The sequence below is a fragment of the Nematolebias whitei genome, chromosome 19, assembly GCF_014905685.2.
Source record: "Nematolebias whitei isolate Nwh7 chromosome 19, NemWhi1, whole genome shotgun sequence".
Lineage (NCBI taxonomy): Eukaryota > Metazoa > Chordata > Actinopteri > Cyprinodontiformes > Rivulidae > Nematolebias > Nematolebias whitei.
In genome coordinates, this window is record NC_056516.1 from 32,149,539 (window position 1) to 32,167,467 (window position 17,929).

The window sequence follows — 17,929 nt, forward strand, 5'->3', positions numbered from 1 at the left end:
TACTATTCATGTGTGCTCTTTGTTTATAAATCTTCTATTAAAAAACACCACCACCAAAGTTTGTGGTAATTTTTTTATACTCATATTTTATGTGAAGATAAATCCGTTAATTACCTTTTAAAAATAAATATTTTCAGAGATTTGTATCTGCTGGTTTGAAGGTATCAAGACGGCAAAAAAAAAAGTTAAATCATTAAATGTAAATTCAGATTGTTGTCAGACATAAATCTAAATACAGACTTTGATAAGATTTACGTTTTATTTAAACTGCAGCAAATGTATCTAGTCTGAATAAAAATGGATTTCAGGTAGGAAAGCATACTATTAAAATCTTATGTAGTTTTATTTTTTTGTTGTACAAGCACAACTATGTATATTTAATTTTATAGTTAAAAGTATTAGTGCAAAAAGAGTGCATTTCTGTGTACGTTTTCGAGTTTTACTTGAATGTTTTTACAGATTTTCTCCCGCTTGTTATTCTACGGTGGGGCTTTAATTTTGAATTTATATGTGACGTCATTGACGCGCTTCCGCCGGAGCTGTTTCGGTGTGACACCAGATCATGAAGGCTGAAGATCGAATCACACCGAGTCTTGAAAATTGTGTTTACACCAGCTGTTACTGGTAAATCTGTTTATACTGTCTGTTATAGCTGCCATGAAACAAAACACAATATTCCTATAAAATTATTTGTTATAGTCTCGTTCAATTACAAATTTAATATTTATTTTTGGGGAGGTGAAGCCTTTATCACCTGTAATATCTGTTTTAAAAAAAAGGTATTAAATCTCTTCGTTCATCTTAATGTCAGTAAATTATGTCCACTGCTTCAGTCTGTTTGTTTCATCTCTTCTGGGTTGTTTTGTTTGTCTTGCAGTGAAGAAAATGTTTGGAAGCTGTGTGAGTTTGTTCAAACAGAGAGAACCGCGCAGCTGGAACATCTGTTTGTGGTTTTCATCTCTAATGACAACAGAATGGTGAGAAAATGAAGCTGCTGGGACAAAATCATTGAAATATGTAACAATTATTGCTAATGGGCCAAATGAACAAAGACAATGACACCACAAACCACCTAATTATATATTACACTGTTGTTAATCAATTTATGGCAACTTTTTTATACTCTCAAAACAAGTTTCACTAAAACAATACTGACTGGATACTGACTGCGGGAGAAGAGGCTGGTGGAGCAGAGGAACACCCAAAGCCTGATCAAATGAAACCACAAGGAACAGAACTAAACACGAGAATCACAAACACAAAAAATAAAACGTAATAACCAAAAGAGAACTAACCTGACAATAAACACGTAGAACTACTGAAAAAAGAAACCAAACCTCCCAGAGCCTGACAACAAGTGATGTTTTGTTTTCCATCAGATTCCCCTCTGGAAGCAGAAGTCTGGATGTGGTGACCGCCCTGTGATTTGGGTCGGTGACTTCCCTGCGTATAACTACGATATTACAACGGTGTCATTATGACATCATCAATAATGTCCCTGCATGTGTTAGGATTACCACGTGATCCTGCTTCAGACGGGTCTTCAGTCGGACTCACAGGTTTACGATCTGGACACGGAGCTGCCTTTTCCCTGCAGCCTCAGGCTTTACGGCGCTCAGGCTCTTCGCTCAGACCGCCAACTCAAACCTGAGTATCACAGGTAACACAGGTCGCTACAGTAACACACCTGAGTGACATCACAATAACACCTTGTGTTTGTGACAGGAAGTTGCGCGTGATTCCTGCAGACAGCTTCCTGTTGAACTTTGCGTCTGATCGATCTCACATGAAGAACGCCGATGGAACCTGGAAGATGCCCCCTCCTTCTTACCCCCCCATACAGGCTGCAGGTAAATTATTGTTTAGCCTGTTTATATTTATATGTACAGGTTCTGGTCATAAAATTAGAAAATCATGAAAAAGCTGATTTATTTAAGTAATTCCATTCAAAAAGTGAAATTTTATTATATTCATTCATTATACACAGACCAATATATTTCAAATGTTTATTTCTTTTAATGTTGATGATTATAACTGACAACTAATGAAAACCCCAAATTCAGTATCTCAGAAAATTAGAATATTGTGAAAAGGTTCAGTATTGAACACACCTGGTGCCACACTCTTAATCAGATAATTAACTAAAAACACCTGCAAAGGTCTTTAAATGGTCTCTCAGTCTGGTTCTGTAGCTACACAATCATGAGAACGACTGCTGACTTGGCAGTTGTCTGAAAAACGACCATTGACACCTTGCACAAGGAGGGCAAGACACAAAAGCTCATTGCTAAAGAGGCTGGCTGTTCACAGAGCTTTGTGTCCAAGCACATTAATAGAGAGGCAAAGAGAAGGAAAAGATGTGATAGAAAAAAGCGTACAAGCAATAGAGATAACTGCACCCTGGAGAGGATGGTGAAACAAAACTCATTCCAAAATGTGGAGGAGATTCACAAAGAGTTGACTGCAGCTGAAGTCAGTGCTTCAAGAACCACCACGCACAGACGTATGCAAGACATAGGCTTCAGCTGTCACATTCCTTGTGTCAAGCCACTCTTGAACAAGAGACAGCGTTAGAAGCATCTCGCCTGGGCTAAAGACAAAAAGGACAGGACTGCTGCTGAGTGGTCCAAAGTTATGTTCTATGATGAAAGTCAATTTTGTATTTTCTTTGGAAATCAAGGTCCCAGAGTCTGGAGGAAAAGAGGAGAGGCACAGAATCCATGTTGCTTGAGGTCCAGTGTCAAGTTTCCACAGTCAGTGATGGTATGGGGTGCCATGTCATCTGCTGGTGTTGATCCACTGTGTTTTCTGAGGTCCAAGTTCAACGCAGCCGTCTACCAGGAAGTTTTAGAGCACTTCATGCTTCCTGCTGCTGACCAACTTTATGGAGATGCAGATTTCATTTTCCAACAGGACTTGGCATCTGCACACAGTGGCAAAGCTACCAGTACCTGGTTTAAGGACTATGGTATCCCTGTTCTTAATTGGCCAGCAAACTCACCTGACCTTAACCCCACAGAAAATCTCTGGAGGTATTGTGAAGAGAAAGATGTGATAGACCAGACCCAACAATTCAGAAGAGCTGAAGGCCACTATCAGAGCAACCTGGGCTCTCATAACACCTGAGCAGTTCCACAGACTGATCGACTCCATGCCACGCTGCATTGTTGCAGTAATCCAGGCAAAAGGAACAACAACTATTGAGTGCTGTACATGCTCATACTTTTCAGTTGGCCAACATTTCTAAAAAATATCATGTTTTTAAAGTGGTCTTAAGTAATATTCTAATTTTCTGAGGAACTGAATTTGGGGTTTTCATTAGTTGTCAGTTATAATCATCAACATTAAAAGAAATAAACATTTGAAATATATCAGTCTGTGTGTAATGAATGAATATAATATACATGTTTCACTTTTTGAATGGAATTACTAAAATAAATAAACTTTTTTTTTATCATATTCAAATTTTATGACCAGCACCTGCATATGTATACACATACAAACAAAGATGATGTCATCTTGTTATGATGCATTTCCTCCTCAGAGAGTCAGATGAACCTGGATGACTTCATTAGCATGAACCCTGCTGTCGGCTGGGGCACCGTCTTCAGTCTGAATCAGTTTATGCAGAAATTCATAGGAAATCCGTCCACAGCATCATCATCTTCATCATCAGCTCAATCTTCATCAGCAGCATCTTGTTAACTGACATTTTGGGATTTAGGAGTTGTTGTTTTTTTTGTTGCTTTGGATGTCTTGTTGGAAATGTTGCAGTTTCCTCCTGGTCTTAACGAACATTTGGTCAAGTCTGACAGAGAGATAAAGACAAACAAACAACTTTTATTTTCGTGTGGAACTGAAAGACAGCTCGGCTCTCCTGAACTTCATTCACACCAGCTCCTGGAGCGCAGAAAACAGCAGAAACATGGAGGTGCTGGGTGTTGAGGTTAACAGTCCTCTGCACAGATCCCTCTGGAAAACGCTGATTCTTTGTTTTGTAACATCACATCTGTCAGTCCACTTATTTACAGCGCACGTGACTGTCAGGAATTGAACAATAAATGGATTCAGTTTGTAGCTCAGTCTGTCACGTTTTGACCCTAATCTTTAAATAAAAAAGACATTTTCTGTTTAGTCTGCAGTCTATGTCTGTTCTGTTAAATCAGCAATAAATCAGGAGCGCCAATCAATCACTGATAATTCACACAGACTTTAAAGTGCAGTTTGCGCTACATCTGACATCTCAGATGAGAATACTTCATTTGCAGCGTGTGGTGGTTCTTCGTGGGACAGAAACTGGTTTGAAGTTGTTTCTTAACCACAGCAATTGACTGTAAATACTGTAGATAATTAGTAGAACCTGTTTAGTTTAAAAGGATTACTGTATACATTTTGCTTTATATTGGCACTAACGTGAAGGATAAAATATGTTTAGTTTCAAATCATCATTTACTGGAAGAAGCAGCAAGGCAGCTTTATTCCTGCAGCACATTTCAGTAACGAGGCAACTCCAAGAGCTTTACACAAACAACTAAAAACATTGTGACAAAGTGCCGAAGAACAGTAAAAGATCATAGAAAAATAAATTACACTCGAAGAAAGAACAGTTCAAAACATTAAAGAATGAAAGCAAGGCCTGAGTATATTCAAATTTAAATATACTTTATTAATCCCAAAGGGAAATTAATTGTTGTTGTAGCTCATCTTGGTTTTATTAAAGTTGTTCTAGATGCTGATGTCTTTTGGCAGGAAGGATCTCTTGGAGCAGTCCGTCCCACAGCGGATCCGAAGAAACTGGCTACAGATGTCAATCTGTCCACCCAGACAAGCAGGCCTCTCGGTCCTCTTGGGCAGCAGGACTGCCTGAATGTCGGGCAGAACTTCTCCCTGAGCGATGGCCATTTCTCCCAGCAGCCTGTCAAGCCCTTTATTGCCACAGACTTAACTGCAGGTGCCGGGGGATGATCTTGGTCCTCCCGCTGTCACAAGCTGCGTTTCTCGCTACCTCCAAGATCTCTGCAGTCAGGCACTCAAGCACTGCCTCCAGGTAGACGGGAATGCATCCACGGCGCCTCCTTTTCAACTCATTTGTGATTTGGGGCTGTAGTTGAGATTTGAGCTTTTGAGATGTTAATCAGCTGCTCCCAGTTGTAGAAAACCACCCTATTGTCATGGTTATGCATCATAACAAATGTCCAAATGTAATAAAGGTTTCAGTAAAAATCCTGCCAGCAACACAGTATCTGATACCAGAGGAAGTAATCATCCGAAAAAAGCGATTTGCATTCAGAAAAAAGATTAATTAAAGTTTTCAAAAGCAAAATCTCAGAATGAATGGGAGAGCTACTCCAACATGCAGCCACCTTGAGCGGCGCAATTCTGGAACCCAGAAATTAAGTATTAAGAAATGGTATATAAAATACAGAATAAAAATAATCCTTTGCTTCAATTAAAGGGAACAGCAAACAGGACAGTCTTCAACCTCGTTTTAAAGGAACTCAGTTGCAGCTGTCTGGCAGTTTTATGGGAGTTTGTTCTGAAATGTTCAAAAAGCGTTCAATTCTAAAATGTTGCATAGAAGCTGAATGCAGCTTCTGCATGCTTGGTTCTGATTACTGGGATAGCTTTAAACCAGACAACCTCAGAGCGGTTCAGAGTCCAGCAGGAGACTGGAGATGGATTGTGGACCCAGTTATAGTCTGCAGTAAGTATGCACAAAAAATATGTGTGCTATTATTTGATCTGTAAAATCAAGCTTAAATCAGTGGATTGTCACCTAATTAAAAATCTTAGCCTTTACCATGAAGTGGCCTGCCTTTAATGCTGAGCTGCTGTTAAACGAACTTCACTAAAAACAATTACTGAAGCATTTAGTACCTAAACTTTAACATCCTTAAAGTTCAGATGTGCAACGCTCAGAAATACATAAAATGAAAGCTAAAAGAATACTACCACATTTTTCTGACTATAAAGTGCACTTAGAATCCTTTGATTTTCTCAAAAATCAACAGTGAGCCTTATAATCTGGTGCACCTTATGTATTAATTCTGGTTGTGCTTACTGACCTCGAACTGATTTTATTTGCGAGAGACAAAGCTTTGTCCCTAGTTACCCATGTCTCGAGAGAAATTTGATAGTCGGCTCATATCCGGGGCCAAACAGGGGAGTCAGATTCAGATAAGCCACAATTGTTGATTTTTCTTCAGGCAGACCGTTTTGTCTCGTGAGCCTCAAGTCCTGCTGGAACTTTCCGGTCCAAAATGGCCAAATTTATGGGTGTTTCCCCTCCACTGATCCAAGTTATGAGCCTTCTTCAAGGTCGATCCCAACATGCTGACGAGTCCAAAGAGCCTCAGGTGGCCTGTGATTCTCACAAATCGTCTCCATCTTATGGTTTATCTCGTAAATCAGCTGATGTTGAGTACTCTTAGCACGAACCAAACCATCGCACAGACTCAGAAGCTTTGTCATGGCCGAAACTGCTGCTGAAGTTTTCTTCAAAAGTTAATAAAACAGAGCCCCACCGATGCCAAAGAGCAGAACCCCTTCTATCATAATACAAATTTATAAATGTCTTCAGCGTCCTCCTGAGACAGAACTGAGACACATCTGCTGCCAAACTCCCCACAGATCTCTGACGTACCCCACAGCGTGAGTCTCAGTCAGACAAGAGGGTTCTCCAGGACCCTGACATTTTGTTGAAAAGATTTTGTCGATTGCATTGAAAGTCCAACTCACCAGATCTACAAACTTTTTTTTTTTTTCATTTGGGCGGTGTGTACCAGGAGCTTCAAACACACAGAGAGCAGAGCAGGAGGAAGAGGAGAACAGGGGGAGGGAGAGCATGAGTGTCCACCTTGAGCGAGAGCCAGAGTAGAAAAAGTAGAAATAACTTGATGTCTGTTAGATTGTTAGTTTGTTTTCTCTTTTGGTTTACTCAGACCTGATGAAAGTTTGTAAATTGTTGGTGAGTGGCAGATTTCTGAGGTTGTCATGTTGGTTTCTGTTTACTGACATACGTAGGTTATCCATTATTGTAAATAGGCTATAATTAGATGCTCAGTAGAACTAGTTCGACCACAATCAAACCAGTCACCTTTAGTTTAATAGGATTATACATTAAGAGGAGTGGTTAAGACAACATTCCTCCATGTGTGGAGAATCAGGTCTGTTTAGATCCCAGTCATTTACTGGAAGGATCAACGAGCTGATCAGCTTCAAACTCAGCAGTGAAACAGCCGAGGTAAAGTTAGAGACTTGTCCAGATGTTTTATTTCATCCAGCAGTTAATTATAATTAAATGTAATCCATGCCCTGACGTGAGTTTTCATGTGCACTGTCAGAGTCAATGAGCTAAAATTTGGGTAGCTGTTTTAAAGAAAATTTAGCTTTTTGTCCAAGATGTTTTAATTAGTCTGAAGAGTAAACTCTGAACTCACAAACCTGATTGTAAAAGTAGACAAATGCTGAACTGTGTCAGTTTGCCGTTTGACGCTGTAAACACTTAGAAATGCATAATGATAAACTACAAATACATCTGTTTGAACTCATGCAGCTTCTTTCCTGAGTAATCATGAGCTGCAACCGCAACACTGAACCAAGTGAAGGAGGAGCAGGTGGAGGAGCAGGTGGAGGAGCAGGTGGAGGAGCAGGTAGAGGAGCAGGTGGAGGAGCAGGTGGAGGAAGTTGGATCAGCGTTCTCGGTTGGGCAGCAACACTGACTCTTTTTTTCGGTGTGCCTGCTTGTAAGTTAGAGCTTTGTAAAGACTTCGTCCAGCTACAATGAATAATACAGAAATGATAAAACCAGTTGCACTTTACTTTCAGGTGTCTTTGCATTTTAATAACTTTATACACATGTCCCATGTTTTCAAGAAGAAATTAAACTTCCTGAAAAATGAGTTCTGGAATGTTAGAGCAGAAATAACCTTTAAAAAAAACAAGTTTACAAAGGCAATGGGTTAAATTGTTTACGGTTGACGCTTTGTTTGAGTTGAAGTACCGTATTTTTCCGACTATAAGGCACACTTAAAATCCTTTAATATTCTCAAAAATCGACAGAGCCTTATAATCAGGTGCGCCTTATGTATTAATTCTGGTTGTGCTTACTGACCTCGAACTGATTTTATGTGGTTATCGTAAATGAGTTGAATAAAGTTTGACTTATCTGACTGTTTTGTTTCGCTTAATGCGCCTTATAAACAGACCCGTTCATTGATATTGCGCCTTATAGTCCGAAAAATACGGTATTTGTAACATGAGGCTGACACCTAGTCACTTCATTAGTCTGGGAATTTAAGCTGACTTTCCAAGCGGACAGCTGGTTTCAAATATAACAATCACCGTCGTAAGGATCAGTTAAATTATCTAATGAAATTGTGAACATTTTGAACCTGCGTAGTTCAGGTCTCAGCGAAAGACTTCAGCTGCTCTTCTTCCTTCATGCTTGTTTTTGTATTTATTTGACTCAGGGTTGGAGAACGTTAGGGCCAAAAAACAGGCATATCTTGTAAAAAAGAAAGAAGAAAACGACAAAAGGGACGGGGAGAACAAAGAGAAGATTAAACAGGACATCTCTAGAGAACTCAAGGACTTCACTAGAGAACTCAAGGTCCTCACTAGACAACTCAAGGACTTGGATCCTTTGGAAAATCTGTTGATTAAGAGACGAGATATTTACTGCAGCTGCTTCAAACTGGAGTCTAAGCAGACAAAGAAGGAAAACATGATTCAGAGAGCTTTTATATCTAAATACCCCACGCATCGGGAAGAGTTAGAGAGGATCTTCAGCAAAGATAATTACTGTGTTGCCTTCTTGAATCAAAACAAAGAGAAGAACGGAAGACTGGTGTGGGAGGTCCTGACCGCCATGAGGAGTGAGAAAGAGAAAATACAACAAAATGTAAAATAAATATGAATTCCACTTCATTTTAGCTTTACATCATTGTGAATAAATAAGAGAGAATAAATTCTGTGGTTCATTTGCTTACATCTTTCTGCTGACGATCATAAATAAACTTTTGCTGCAAAATCTGCTCATTATTCCCTATTTCTGGTGATTTAAACCACAAACATGAAGGTGTCTGCTGACTTCAAATCCCCTCTTTCCCCCTCAAACCTCTCTGCTTATGAACAATATGATGAATGTCACTTAGTTTAATTTGTAAGAAATTACTTTGTGTATACCTTTCATCATAGCTATTATATTTGTTTTTTACTTAACTATTAACGTCACATTTAGATGTTACACTTATAAAGCATGGTTCTGCTTTGCTGCATATTTCCTTTTTCAGAGAAGCAGATTATTACATTTGTTTTCATTCACTTGTCAGAATTAACTGAAAGCGTCGGAGGGCATTGTGTCACTGCAACTTCATGACAACGCATCATAACACTTATTATTTATTCATTCCTTCTGTTTAAGTAAGACCATACTCAAAAGTTCAGATAAATGTGTATTTCACTTTCAGCAGACAGGACAGGAGTTTCAACATTGATCAGAGTAACTGGTTTAAATATCTATTTCTCAGTTCTTTGTTAAGTGACATGGGGTGAGGGGAGTGTGATCTTACAGCAGATGGACAGTTTGGGTGGGGTGCTGAGCCCCAAATAAAAAGGAACAAAAGAACAGCTGAGAGAAGCTCCAGCCGCTGCTCAGAATGGGAGACTCCCCAAACAGACAACAGATGCTATTACTGAAACATGTGGAGGCATAAATGTGCTTCTCTCTAAAATGGAAGTACTTTTTTTTTTTTAATTGCAAGAACCAAAGTGTTAATAGTTTTGTCTGACTGTCTCCAAATGCTGTCATGTTTACTTATGTAAATGAAATAAAAGCAGCACTCATGTACAGGGATTTAGGAGATAATGGTCACATCAAATCAGTGACACAAAAACTAAAACTGCTGGCCCACCATGAGACAGAGGTCTTGATTAGAAAATAAATAATTTTTAAAAATAGTCCATCAAAAATAAATCAATTATAAATTAATCAATTAAGTAAATAGAAGGCATACGGTCAAGGAAACTCTCTTGTAAATAAACAAATAAACAAATAAATGTGGATGGTGGGCGGGGCTTAATGCACTCTCGCTCTCTGCTGCTGCGTCTCTGTTGTTGCTCCGCTGAGCCGAAGGGAAACATCGAGCAGGAGCCGTGACGATGCTGCGGCGGTGGGACTGAAACACAGAGCTAACACCCGCTCTGCCGACCTCTGCTCCGGTTCTGTTATCTATCCCAGGACGAACCGGTTTAGCTGCCGCGGTCTGGGTTGCACGTTCTGACGGAGGACGGGCTGGATAGCCATGTAGCTCCGTTAGCATGTTGCTGCTAATCGGCCAGTTTCTTAAACGTCGAACGCTTTAGCCGGAGACTCCGGCTGTTAGCTCGTTGTGATGTACTTGTCAGATTATTTCGCTTTTTTTCAAAACATCATCCCTGTGTAGCTATATGCTCATATTTTTTCACAATATGTGTCGTGTTGAAACAGCGGAGTCCGTTCTCGGGGTAAAGCCGTTGATTAACGTCCTGTTTTTTGCTAACAGCTAACAGGTAACGCTAGCTGTAACTCTGGGCTCTAGATGTCTTTGTTTCCGAGCAGTAGTTCAGGATGTGAGAGCAGGCTGGCTGCGGTAGTTAGCAGGTAGCTTAGATTACTGTAGATGCTAAGTTGACAGGTAAAGCAGAACCTCGGGTCAGTTTTTATTGTGCTCATCTGACATGCAGCTCTCAGTTCCGTGACCTTGGGCTCATCTTCTGCATCAGATTCATCACAATAAGGCTCGCAGCTGCTTGACACCGAGGGTTATTATGGCCCTCAGTTCAGGCTGCAGGCAGAGTGTCGTCTACCTGCTCATCTTGTCAGGTGAGTCCTCTTAATCCCCAATTTTCTGTTAGAACCAGGACTCCTGTTTATATTTGGCTTTTATTATGTTGCTTTGTATTTAATTTACAGGTTCTTATATGAGGGAAAAAACTTAATTATGAGCCAATTTTTATATGTTAGTCAGTTTTACAGTATTTAACTAAAGGAGTGTTTTCGTGCACGTTTTTCTAGGTTATCATGAATAAATGTGGCACATTTAACCCAACTCCTGCCATGCAATCTCACCTTGTTGTCTAAAAGTTATCATAATTCAAATATAATTTACAACTCTGATTCAAGTAACTGTTTATAGAATTGCCCAAATGTTTAGAAAGGATGCTCCCAGACTTTCACCTTCACCACAGGATCCTATGGTGTGTTGTTTACCAATTGAAAGCAGATTATACCATCCCATAATCCACAATAACACAAATATTTCTAATGATGCACTGTAGGCATATGGTCAGATTAGCAATATAAAGTAAAACAAAGCATGAAAACCAATTTTAGCTGGATGATTGAAGTAGTTTTTCCATATTTTTTTAATAAACATAAAATGCGTGCAACATAGCACGCAAGCTGTAATCAATCTTTTATGATGCGCTTTCTGTCGCGTCTTTCCTTTGTGTTGTTTTCACACAGTAAAGAGGAAACAAAGACACACAGCCTATTTTTCTGTTCTTAATAGTTCAAGATAAACCTCTGTGTTTCAAGCCATTACAGACTTCGTTTGTGTAAAAAAATAAAATAAAACATCACTCTTATCAGGGCAAAAAGTTTTCATGATGGAACATTAAATTAAATGAAAATGAGACTAAAATGTTGGCATTCAAACCTCCCTGGTAGATTATGTTCATAAAATAGACGAAGATCTGTGTAGATTTATTTTTCTATTTATGACACGGTTTGTTAATACTTTATGCCTCGTGTTTTTCCCAGGATGCATCGCTGCTTCTCAAAGAAATGACAATGTCTACGTGTCTGGATTTTCTAATGGTGAGTTTAAGGTCACTCGGCTATCATCACAATAGTTGGCAGTGCAAGTCTTAACAGAAACCTTCCCTTACTCCTCCCATCCAGCTTGTGGTGATGCGGCGGAGCTCCTGCGAGCATCTAGTGGCGTCATCACCAGCCCCGGTTGGCCCTTTCAGTATCCAGCTAGGCTGAACTGTAGCTGGAACATAAGAGCAAGGCTGGGAGACTCCATCACCATCAGGTAAAACAGATCGTTTCCTGATTGACAGTTGGTGTGGGGACACGTGTTGGACATAATTTTATTGTTTAAAATTGTGGTTAAATGGCTTAGTGTCACTTGTCACACCGTGTCCACATATAAACATTAGCAATTCTCTGGCACAGTTCTGTTGGAGTTTTTGTCCCTTTGTTTTGGCAGATTGGAAGAGTTCCCCTATTTTTGAGTCTTGAGTTTAGGGTTTTGAGAATGTTGTTTACAAAAACTACAAAAATGTTAGCTTGCTTTATTTGTTCCACACATGCAGTTTATATTTGAGTCTTTTTTTCTTTTTGGAACAATCCTACTTTTGTAGATATTTCAGCCGTCTTCTGTAATGGTTTGAGGTTTTGCTGAATATCTTTGAAGTAGAACTTTTTGACTCTTTGACAAAATTCCAGAAAATGATGCAGCCACTACCATGCGTGACAGCAAGTTCATAGTTTTGGAAGTTTTTTTTTTTGTCCCCAACATTTTACTTTTACCACATTTGATTAAAAACAATAGATTCCTGTCCTTTTATACATCTATTTGCATGAAACGTTTTAGACTTTCTGCGTTCTTTTGTTAGTTCCGACTACTTTAAACTTAATTTTTTTTAACATAAACTGTATTTTTTGCAACTAATATCTTCCAGAAGAACATTTCAAAGATTTTTATTATCTCAGTTTACAACTATAACTATATTGAAAGTATTTTTCCCCACAGTTTCCAGGACTTTGACCTCCAGGGTTCCCATCACTGCACTTCAGACTGGATGTCCATCAGCAGCTACAGAAGCCTGGACGGCCTACGTGTTTGTGGATCTTCTCTGCCTCCCCCTTACATCTCCTCCCAGGATCATGTGTGGATCCACTTCCACACTGATGACACTCTGACAGGGAAAGGTTTCAGACTGTCCTACATCACCGGTAAGGATGATGTATTCAGTTTGTAAAGCTCTGCTGCGTTAGCCCATTGTCAGACTTTTTGACAGTAATTTGAACTGACGTTCTTTTTGTCTTAACCACCCTTTGATCACCAGGACTGAGGACTTTTGTGGTTGTTGCGTAACAGTTGTGTAGAGAGCAGGCTGTAGTGATGCAGTGATGTAATGCTGGATTAGAGTCTGATGTAAATCCTCTAAACAAGGATAGGCTAGGAGGAGCGCAAAATCCTCCTTATCCCAGTAAAATGTTTTCAGGTGGTTGATGGCCATACTGAAAATATAAATCTTGTGGTTTTAGGTAAACCAGAGGCCTCCAGCTGTGATGTGGACCAGTTCCACTGCTCTAATGGGAAGTGCATACCAGACTGGTGGCGGTGTAACTCCATGGATGAGTGTGGGGACAATTCAGATGAGGAGTTGTGTGTGGATTCACCATTCTCCTTCCAGCCCTGTAATCTGAACCAGTTCCCCTGCTTGTCCCGTTACACCCGGATCTACACCTGCCTGCCCCACAGTCTGCGCTGTGACGGCAGCATCGACTGCCAGGTAAAAGGCCGTTTCAGTCGTATCAAAAGTCATGGAGTAAATTTTATTTCGTCTGTAAGAGTTTCACACTTTTATGTCGTTGACATTTCAGGACCTTGGCGATGAAATCGACTGTGACGTTCCCACTTGTGGAGAATGGTTGAGGAACTTCTACGGTTCTTTCAGCTCTCCAAACTACCCTGATTTTTACCCTCCAGGAAGTAACTGCACATGGCTGATTGACACTGGAGACCACCGGAAGGTAACCTCTAAGCTCAGACCATCAAACATAGCTTAGTCTGGAGACATTTAAAGAAGTTCCAATAACCTCCTCTTTGATCTTTAAACTAATCATCTTTCTGCATCCTCCTCTCGCAGGTTATCCTGAGGTTTACAGACTTTAAACTGGATGGGACGGGTTACGGTGATTATGTTAAAGTTTACGATGGTCTTGAGGAAAACCCTCGGCGCCTCCTCAGGGTGCTGACTGCTTTTGACTCCAGAGCACCAGTCGCTGTGGTTTCATCTTCTGGTCAGCTCAGAGTTCACTTCTATGCTGACAAGATCAACGCCGCCAGAGGATTCAACGTCACCTATCAGGCGAGTTGCTCTGATCAGACATTCGAGATGTTCTAAAACTTCTAATCTTTGTGATGCTTCTTTTTCTTTAGCTAGGTTGATTCTGTTTGACCTGTTTTTGTGTGTGTGTGTTCTTTAGGTGGATGGGTTCTGCCTGCCCTGGGAGGTTCCCTGTGGAGGAAACTGGGGGTGTTACACAGAGCAGCAGCGGTGCGATGGGTACTGGCACTGTCCCAACGGTCGGGATGAGCAGAACTGCTCTTCTTGTCAGGAGGACGAGTTCCCCTGTTCCAGAAACGGAGCCTGCTACCCTCGATCAGACCGCTGCAACTACCAGAACCGCTGCCCCAATGGTTCTGACGAAAAGAACTGCTTCTTCTGCCAGCCCGGAAACTTCCACTGCAAGGTGGGACAGCCTGGGTCTGCACACACGCACAAGCCAGGCTCAAAATAATTAAATTTTTTCTTGATTGACCTGCTCTAAATTATTCTTCTGTAACTGTAATGATTAAAAGCAGCGATGAAACAGTAATCATAAAGGGGTCCTTAGGCAGGGCGCTCGGTTTTGTTGACAGGGCGGGGCGCCCTCCTTGGATAATGATAGGGGAAACAAGTTTTACCAAAAATGCCCTAATTTTTTACCTTTTGCCTCTGCAGAATAACCGCTGTGTGTTTGAGTCATGGGTTTGCGACGCGCAGGACGACTGTGGTGACGGCAGCGATGAGGAAAGTTGCCCCATCATTGTTCCCACAAGAGTCATTACAGCAGCCGTCATCGGCAGTCTGATCTGTGGCCTGCTGTTGGTCATCGCCCTCGGCTGCACCTGCAAACTCTACTCGCTGCGTATGTTTGAACGCAGGTGAGGATATCTGAGACTTCACAGTGTCCTCTGACTGGTCACTTTTTCTAACTGCGATGTAAGCTGTGTGATTTGTCAGCAGTCTGTGGGATTCAGACTCTGATTGATCATTGCAGGTCGTTTGAGACCCAGCTTTCCAGAGTGGAGGCAGAGCTGCTGAGGAGGGAGGCCCCGCCCTCTTATGGTCAGCTGATCGCACAAGGACTTATCCCACCAGTTGAGGATTTTCCAGTGTGTTCTGGGAGTCAGGTACATATACAATGTCTGACCTTAAGTATCTTTTCATCACTCGTGGAGACGGTTTTTCCTGCTTCTGTAAAATAAAAAAGACCCAGTTGTGAGTAAAACAGTTCTCATATCGGCTGTGATGTTTAAAACTGGTTTTTATTTCTCCTTGTCTGTCCTCAGGCGTCCGTCCTGGAAAACCTTCGTCTGGCTGTGCGCTCGCAGCTTGGCTTCACCTCCCTCAGACTTCCCTCCTCTGGTCGTCGTAGCAACCTGTGGCGCAGACTCTTCACCTTCTCCCGATCTCGTCGTTCTGGATCCTTGGCTCTCGTCTCTGCTGACTTGGAGGACAGCTCTGGTACAGGGAGCACTGGGAGTTCTGGCTCCGATCTGCTGTCTCCAGACTCTGATGACACGGATACAGAAGGTGAACGAGGTAGGGAACGAGGTGTGGGTGCAGTGGGTGGTCCTGTTGCCCCCCTCCCTCAGAAAACCCCACCCCCTTCTGCTGTAGAGGCTGTTATATCAGTGACGGCATCTGCCACCTCTGTGACCCCAATGCCAAGCAGAGGTCGAGGCCATGATAGGTCCAGAGAAGCTCCGCCCCCCTCCAGCCCTGTCACTGTGGTGACCTCTAGTCCAGATCCTGAATGTCACAGTGATGCCTCAGAGCTCCAGGCTCCTTCCTCCTCTGCCCTGCAACGCCTCGCCCAGAACCTGCACCGCCTCGCTAGAAGCCTGACCCGAACTAACCAGAACCAGCAGAACCAAACCTGGCCCAATCACAGCCCGCTCCGCCAGCTGGAGACAGGAAGAAGCAGCGCTGATGCCACTGAGCAACGAGAGAGCAGAGAGGAGGAGGAAGATGTGGAGCTCCTCATCCCTGCTTCCGACTCTGACTCGTCCTCCTCTTCATCATCGGTCAGTGACGTACGACAACCTCTGCTGGAGCCACACCCCTCCTCCACCACAGGCCTCGCCCCCCATCATCACCGTGGACACAGTGGTCGAGGGGGGCGGGATGGCACATGTGAACACTGTGGGATGGTTCATACGGCTCAGATCCCTGACGCCTGCCTGGAGGCCACGGGTAAGACGGAGAGCAGCGACGATGAACTGCTGCTGCTGTGCTAACAGGCTAACCTGCCAGCTAACATGCTAACTGTCCTGTTTTATTCTCTTCTCATTTACCTGGTTAATATTATAACCAGTCCACTAACAAGACAACCTAACCTGCTAACAGGCAGGCTATCACATCTCACACCTACCTACTGCTGCTGCTTAACATGCTAATTTATTTTTAGTCTAGGCATTAAGCTGGCTAACAGGTGGCTAATATTCTACATAACATATAAACCTTTTTTTTTAAACCATCTAATTCTACAAATAGTGGCTTGAACTAGAAACGTTTCGAAAATGCTAACATCCCTTACTGTTCAACAGCTAACTAAAGTCTAACTTGTGTTAGCATGCTAGCTGGATTAAAGGTTAGCTTTCAGTGATGTCGGAGATAAATGAACCAATCAGAGACTCAGGAGTGAAGTCACTGATTCCTGTTGGTATGACCACGTAAACTGTTTGTTGTTTCCCTGGTCCGTCTGTTTACCACCTGCCTACCTCCCACCCTCACCCCCTCACAGGCCGACGTTCTCCCCATCGGTACGACTGTAAAAAGATTCCTGATGGAACAGACTGATGGTTCCCATAGATGAGAACTTTACACTTGATAAGGAACCCATCTGACCCGGGCTGTGTGAGAACTCCTGGTCAGGTGGGAAATATTTAAAGGTCCCTCCATTTTAAAGGCTGCTGGTTGAGTCTGTTTTAAGGAAAAATTGAGAATGACGAGGATCATGTGACCAGAATAATTTTTTCCAAAGATGACTTTTTTTAGGATTTATTGTTTTTTTGTTTGTTTGTTTTGTATTTTTATTATTTGGTAGCAAAAAGGCTTAATGGTGTTTAAGTTTAAACTCGAGTATCTGAGATTTTGACCCCAGCTGTCAGCCATGAGGTCGGTATGTACAGCTGTTACACAAATTAAATATTTCACCACACTGCCTGAGATCATATGAACCAAGCAGTAACAGCTGACTCAAACATCTACTGATAAATATCTTAATGAGATAAAAGCTCAGTTATAAAAAAAATTCACTATCGGAAAATTGTTTACATATTTTCTGTTACACCAGTTGTAAAAGCAACATACACAAAGCACAACATAATTTGCTATTGTTTTTATTTATTTCTTAAAACTTAATCAACGGTACTTAAAACGTGTTCTCGTCTACGCCCCCAGGTCACATGACCTTCGTCATGAGCAGCTTCAGGCTGCTGTTTCTGGATGAAAGTCAGTGTGTGCCTGGTCACTTCTTAGAAAAGAAATAGGTTACTGAAGAAGAGTCAAGACTACATTTGTAGGGCAGCGTTTAAAGATGTTTTTATAATTAATGGTCAAACATCTCAACCAGGACCAAAAGCAGACTGGCAGCAGACACTTGGATTATAAACGCTCTTATTTTGTGGCTCCTTTTCCTTTCCTGACTGAAGCCATTCAAACATCTGTATTTTTGATCTTTGTTACTGTTTTTGGTACTCATTTGACTGTGTGAGTGTGACTGTGTATATTTATTATTATTATTATTATTATTATTAATACTCTGGTTATTATTGTGTTAATTTGCTGTTGTGTAGCTGTTTTTCTGACCTGCATGATT

At 41.4% G+C, this 17,929-nt stretch overlaps 2 protein-coding genes across 2 annotated transcripts; both read left to right on the forward strand.

Moving 5' to 3' along the window:
* Positions 1 to 562: 562 nt before the first annotated feature.
* wdyhv1 (WDYHV motif containing 1) lies at positions 563 to 3,963 on the forward strand. Its single transcript, XM_037692945.1, has 6 exons — positions 563 to 624; positions 878 to 977; positions 1,380 to 1,430; positions 1,512 to 1,660; positions 1,726 to 1,850; positions 3,545 to 3,963. The coding sequence occupies exons 1-6, from the start codon at positions 563 to 565 to the stop codon at positions 3,703 to 3,705; spliced, it is 648 nt and encodes a 215-aa protein (XP_037548873.1). The 3' UTR covers positions 3,706 to 3,963.
* Positions 3,964 to 10,245: 6,282 nt separating this feature from the next.
* On the forward strand, positions 10,246 to 17,698 carry lrp12 (low density lipoprotein receptor-related protein 12). The gene is made up of 11 exons (XM_037692819.1): positions 10,246 to 10,864; positions 11,804 to 11,860; positions 11,945 to 12,080; positions 12,804 to 13,006; positions 13,322 to 13,569; positions 13,661 to 13,810; positions 13,927 to 14,148; positions 14,267 to 14,533; positions 14,785 to 14,987; positions 15,104 to 15,236; positions 15,396 to 17,698. The coding sequence occupies exons 1-11, from the start codon at positions 10,810 to 10,812 to the stop codon at positions 16,344 to 16,346; spliced, it is 2,625 nt and encodes an 874-aa protein (XP_037548747.1). The 5' UTR covers positions 10,246 to 10,809; the 3' UTR covers positions 16,347 to 17,698.
* Positions 17,699 to 17,929: the final 231 nt, after the last annotated feature.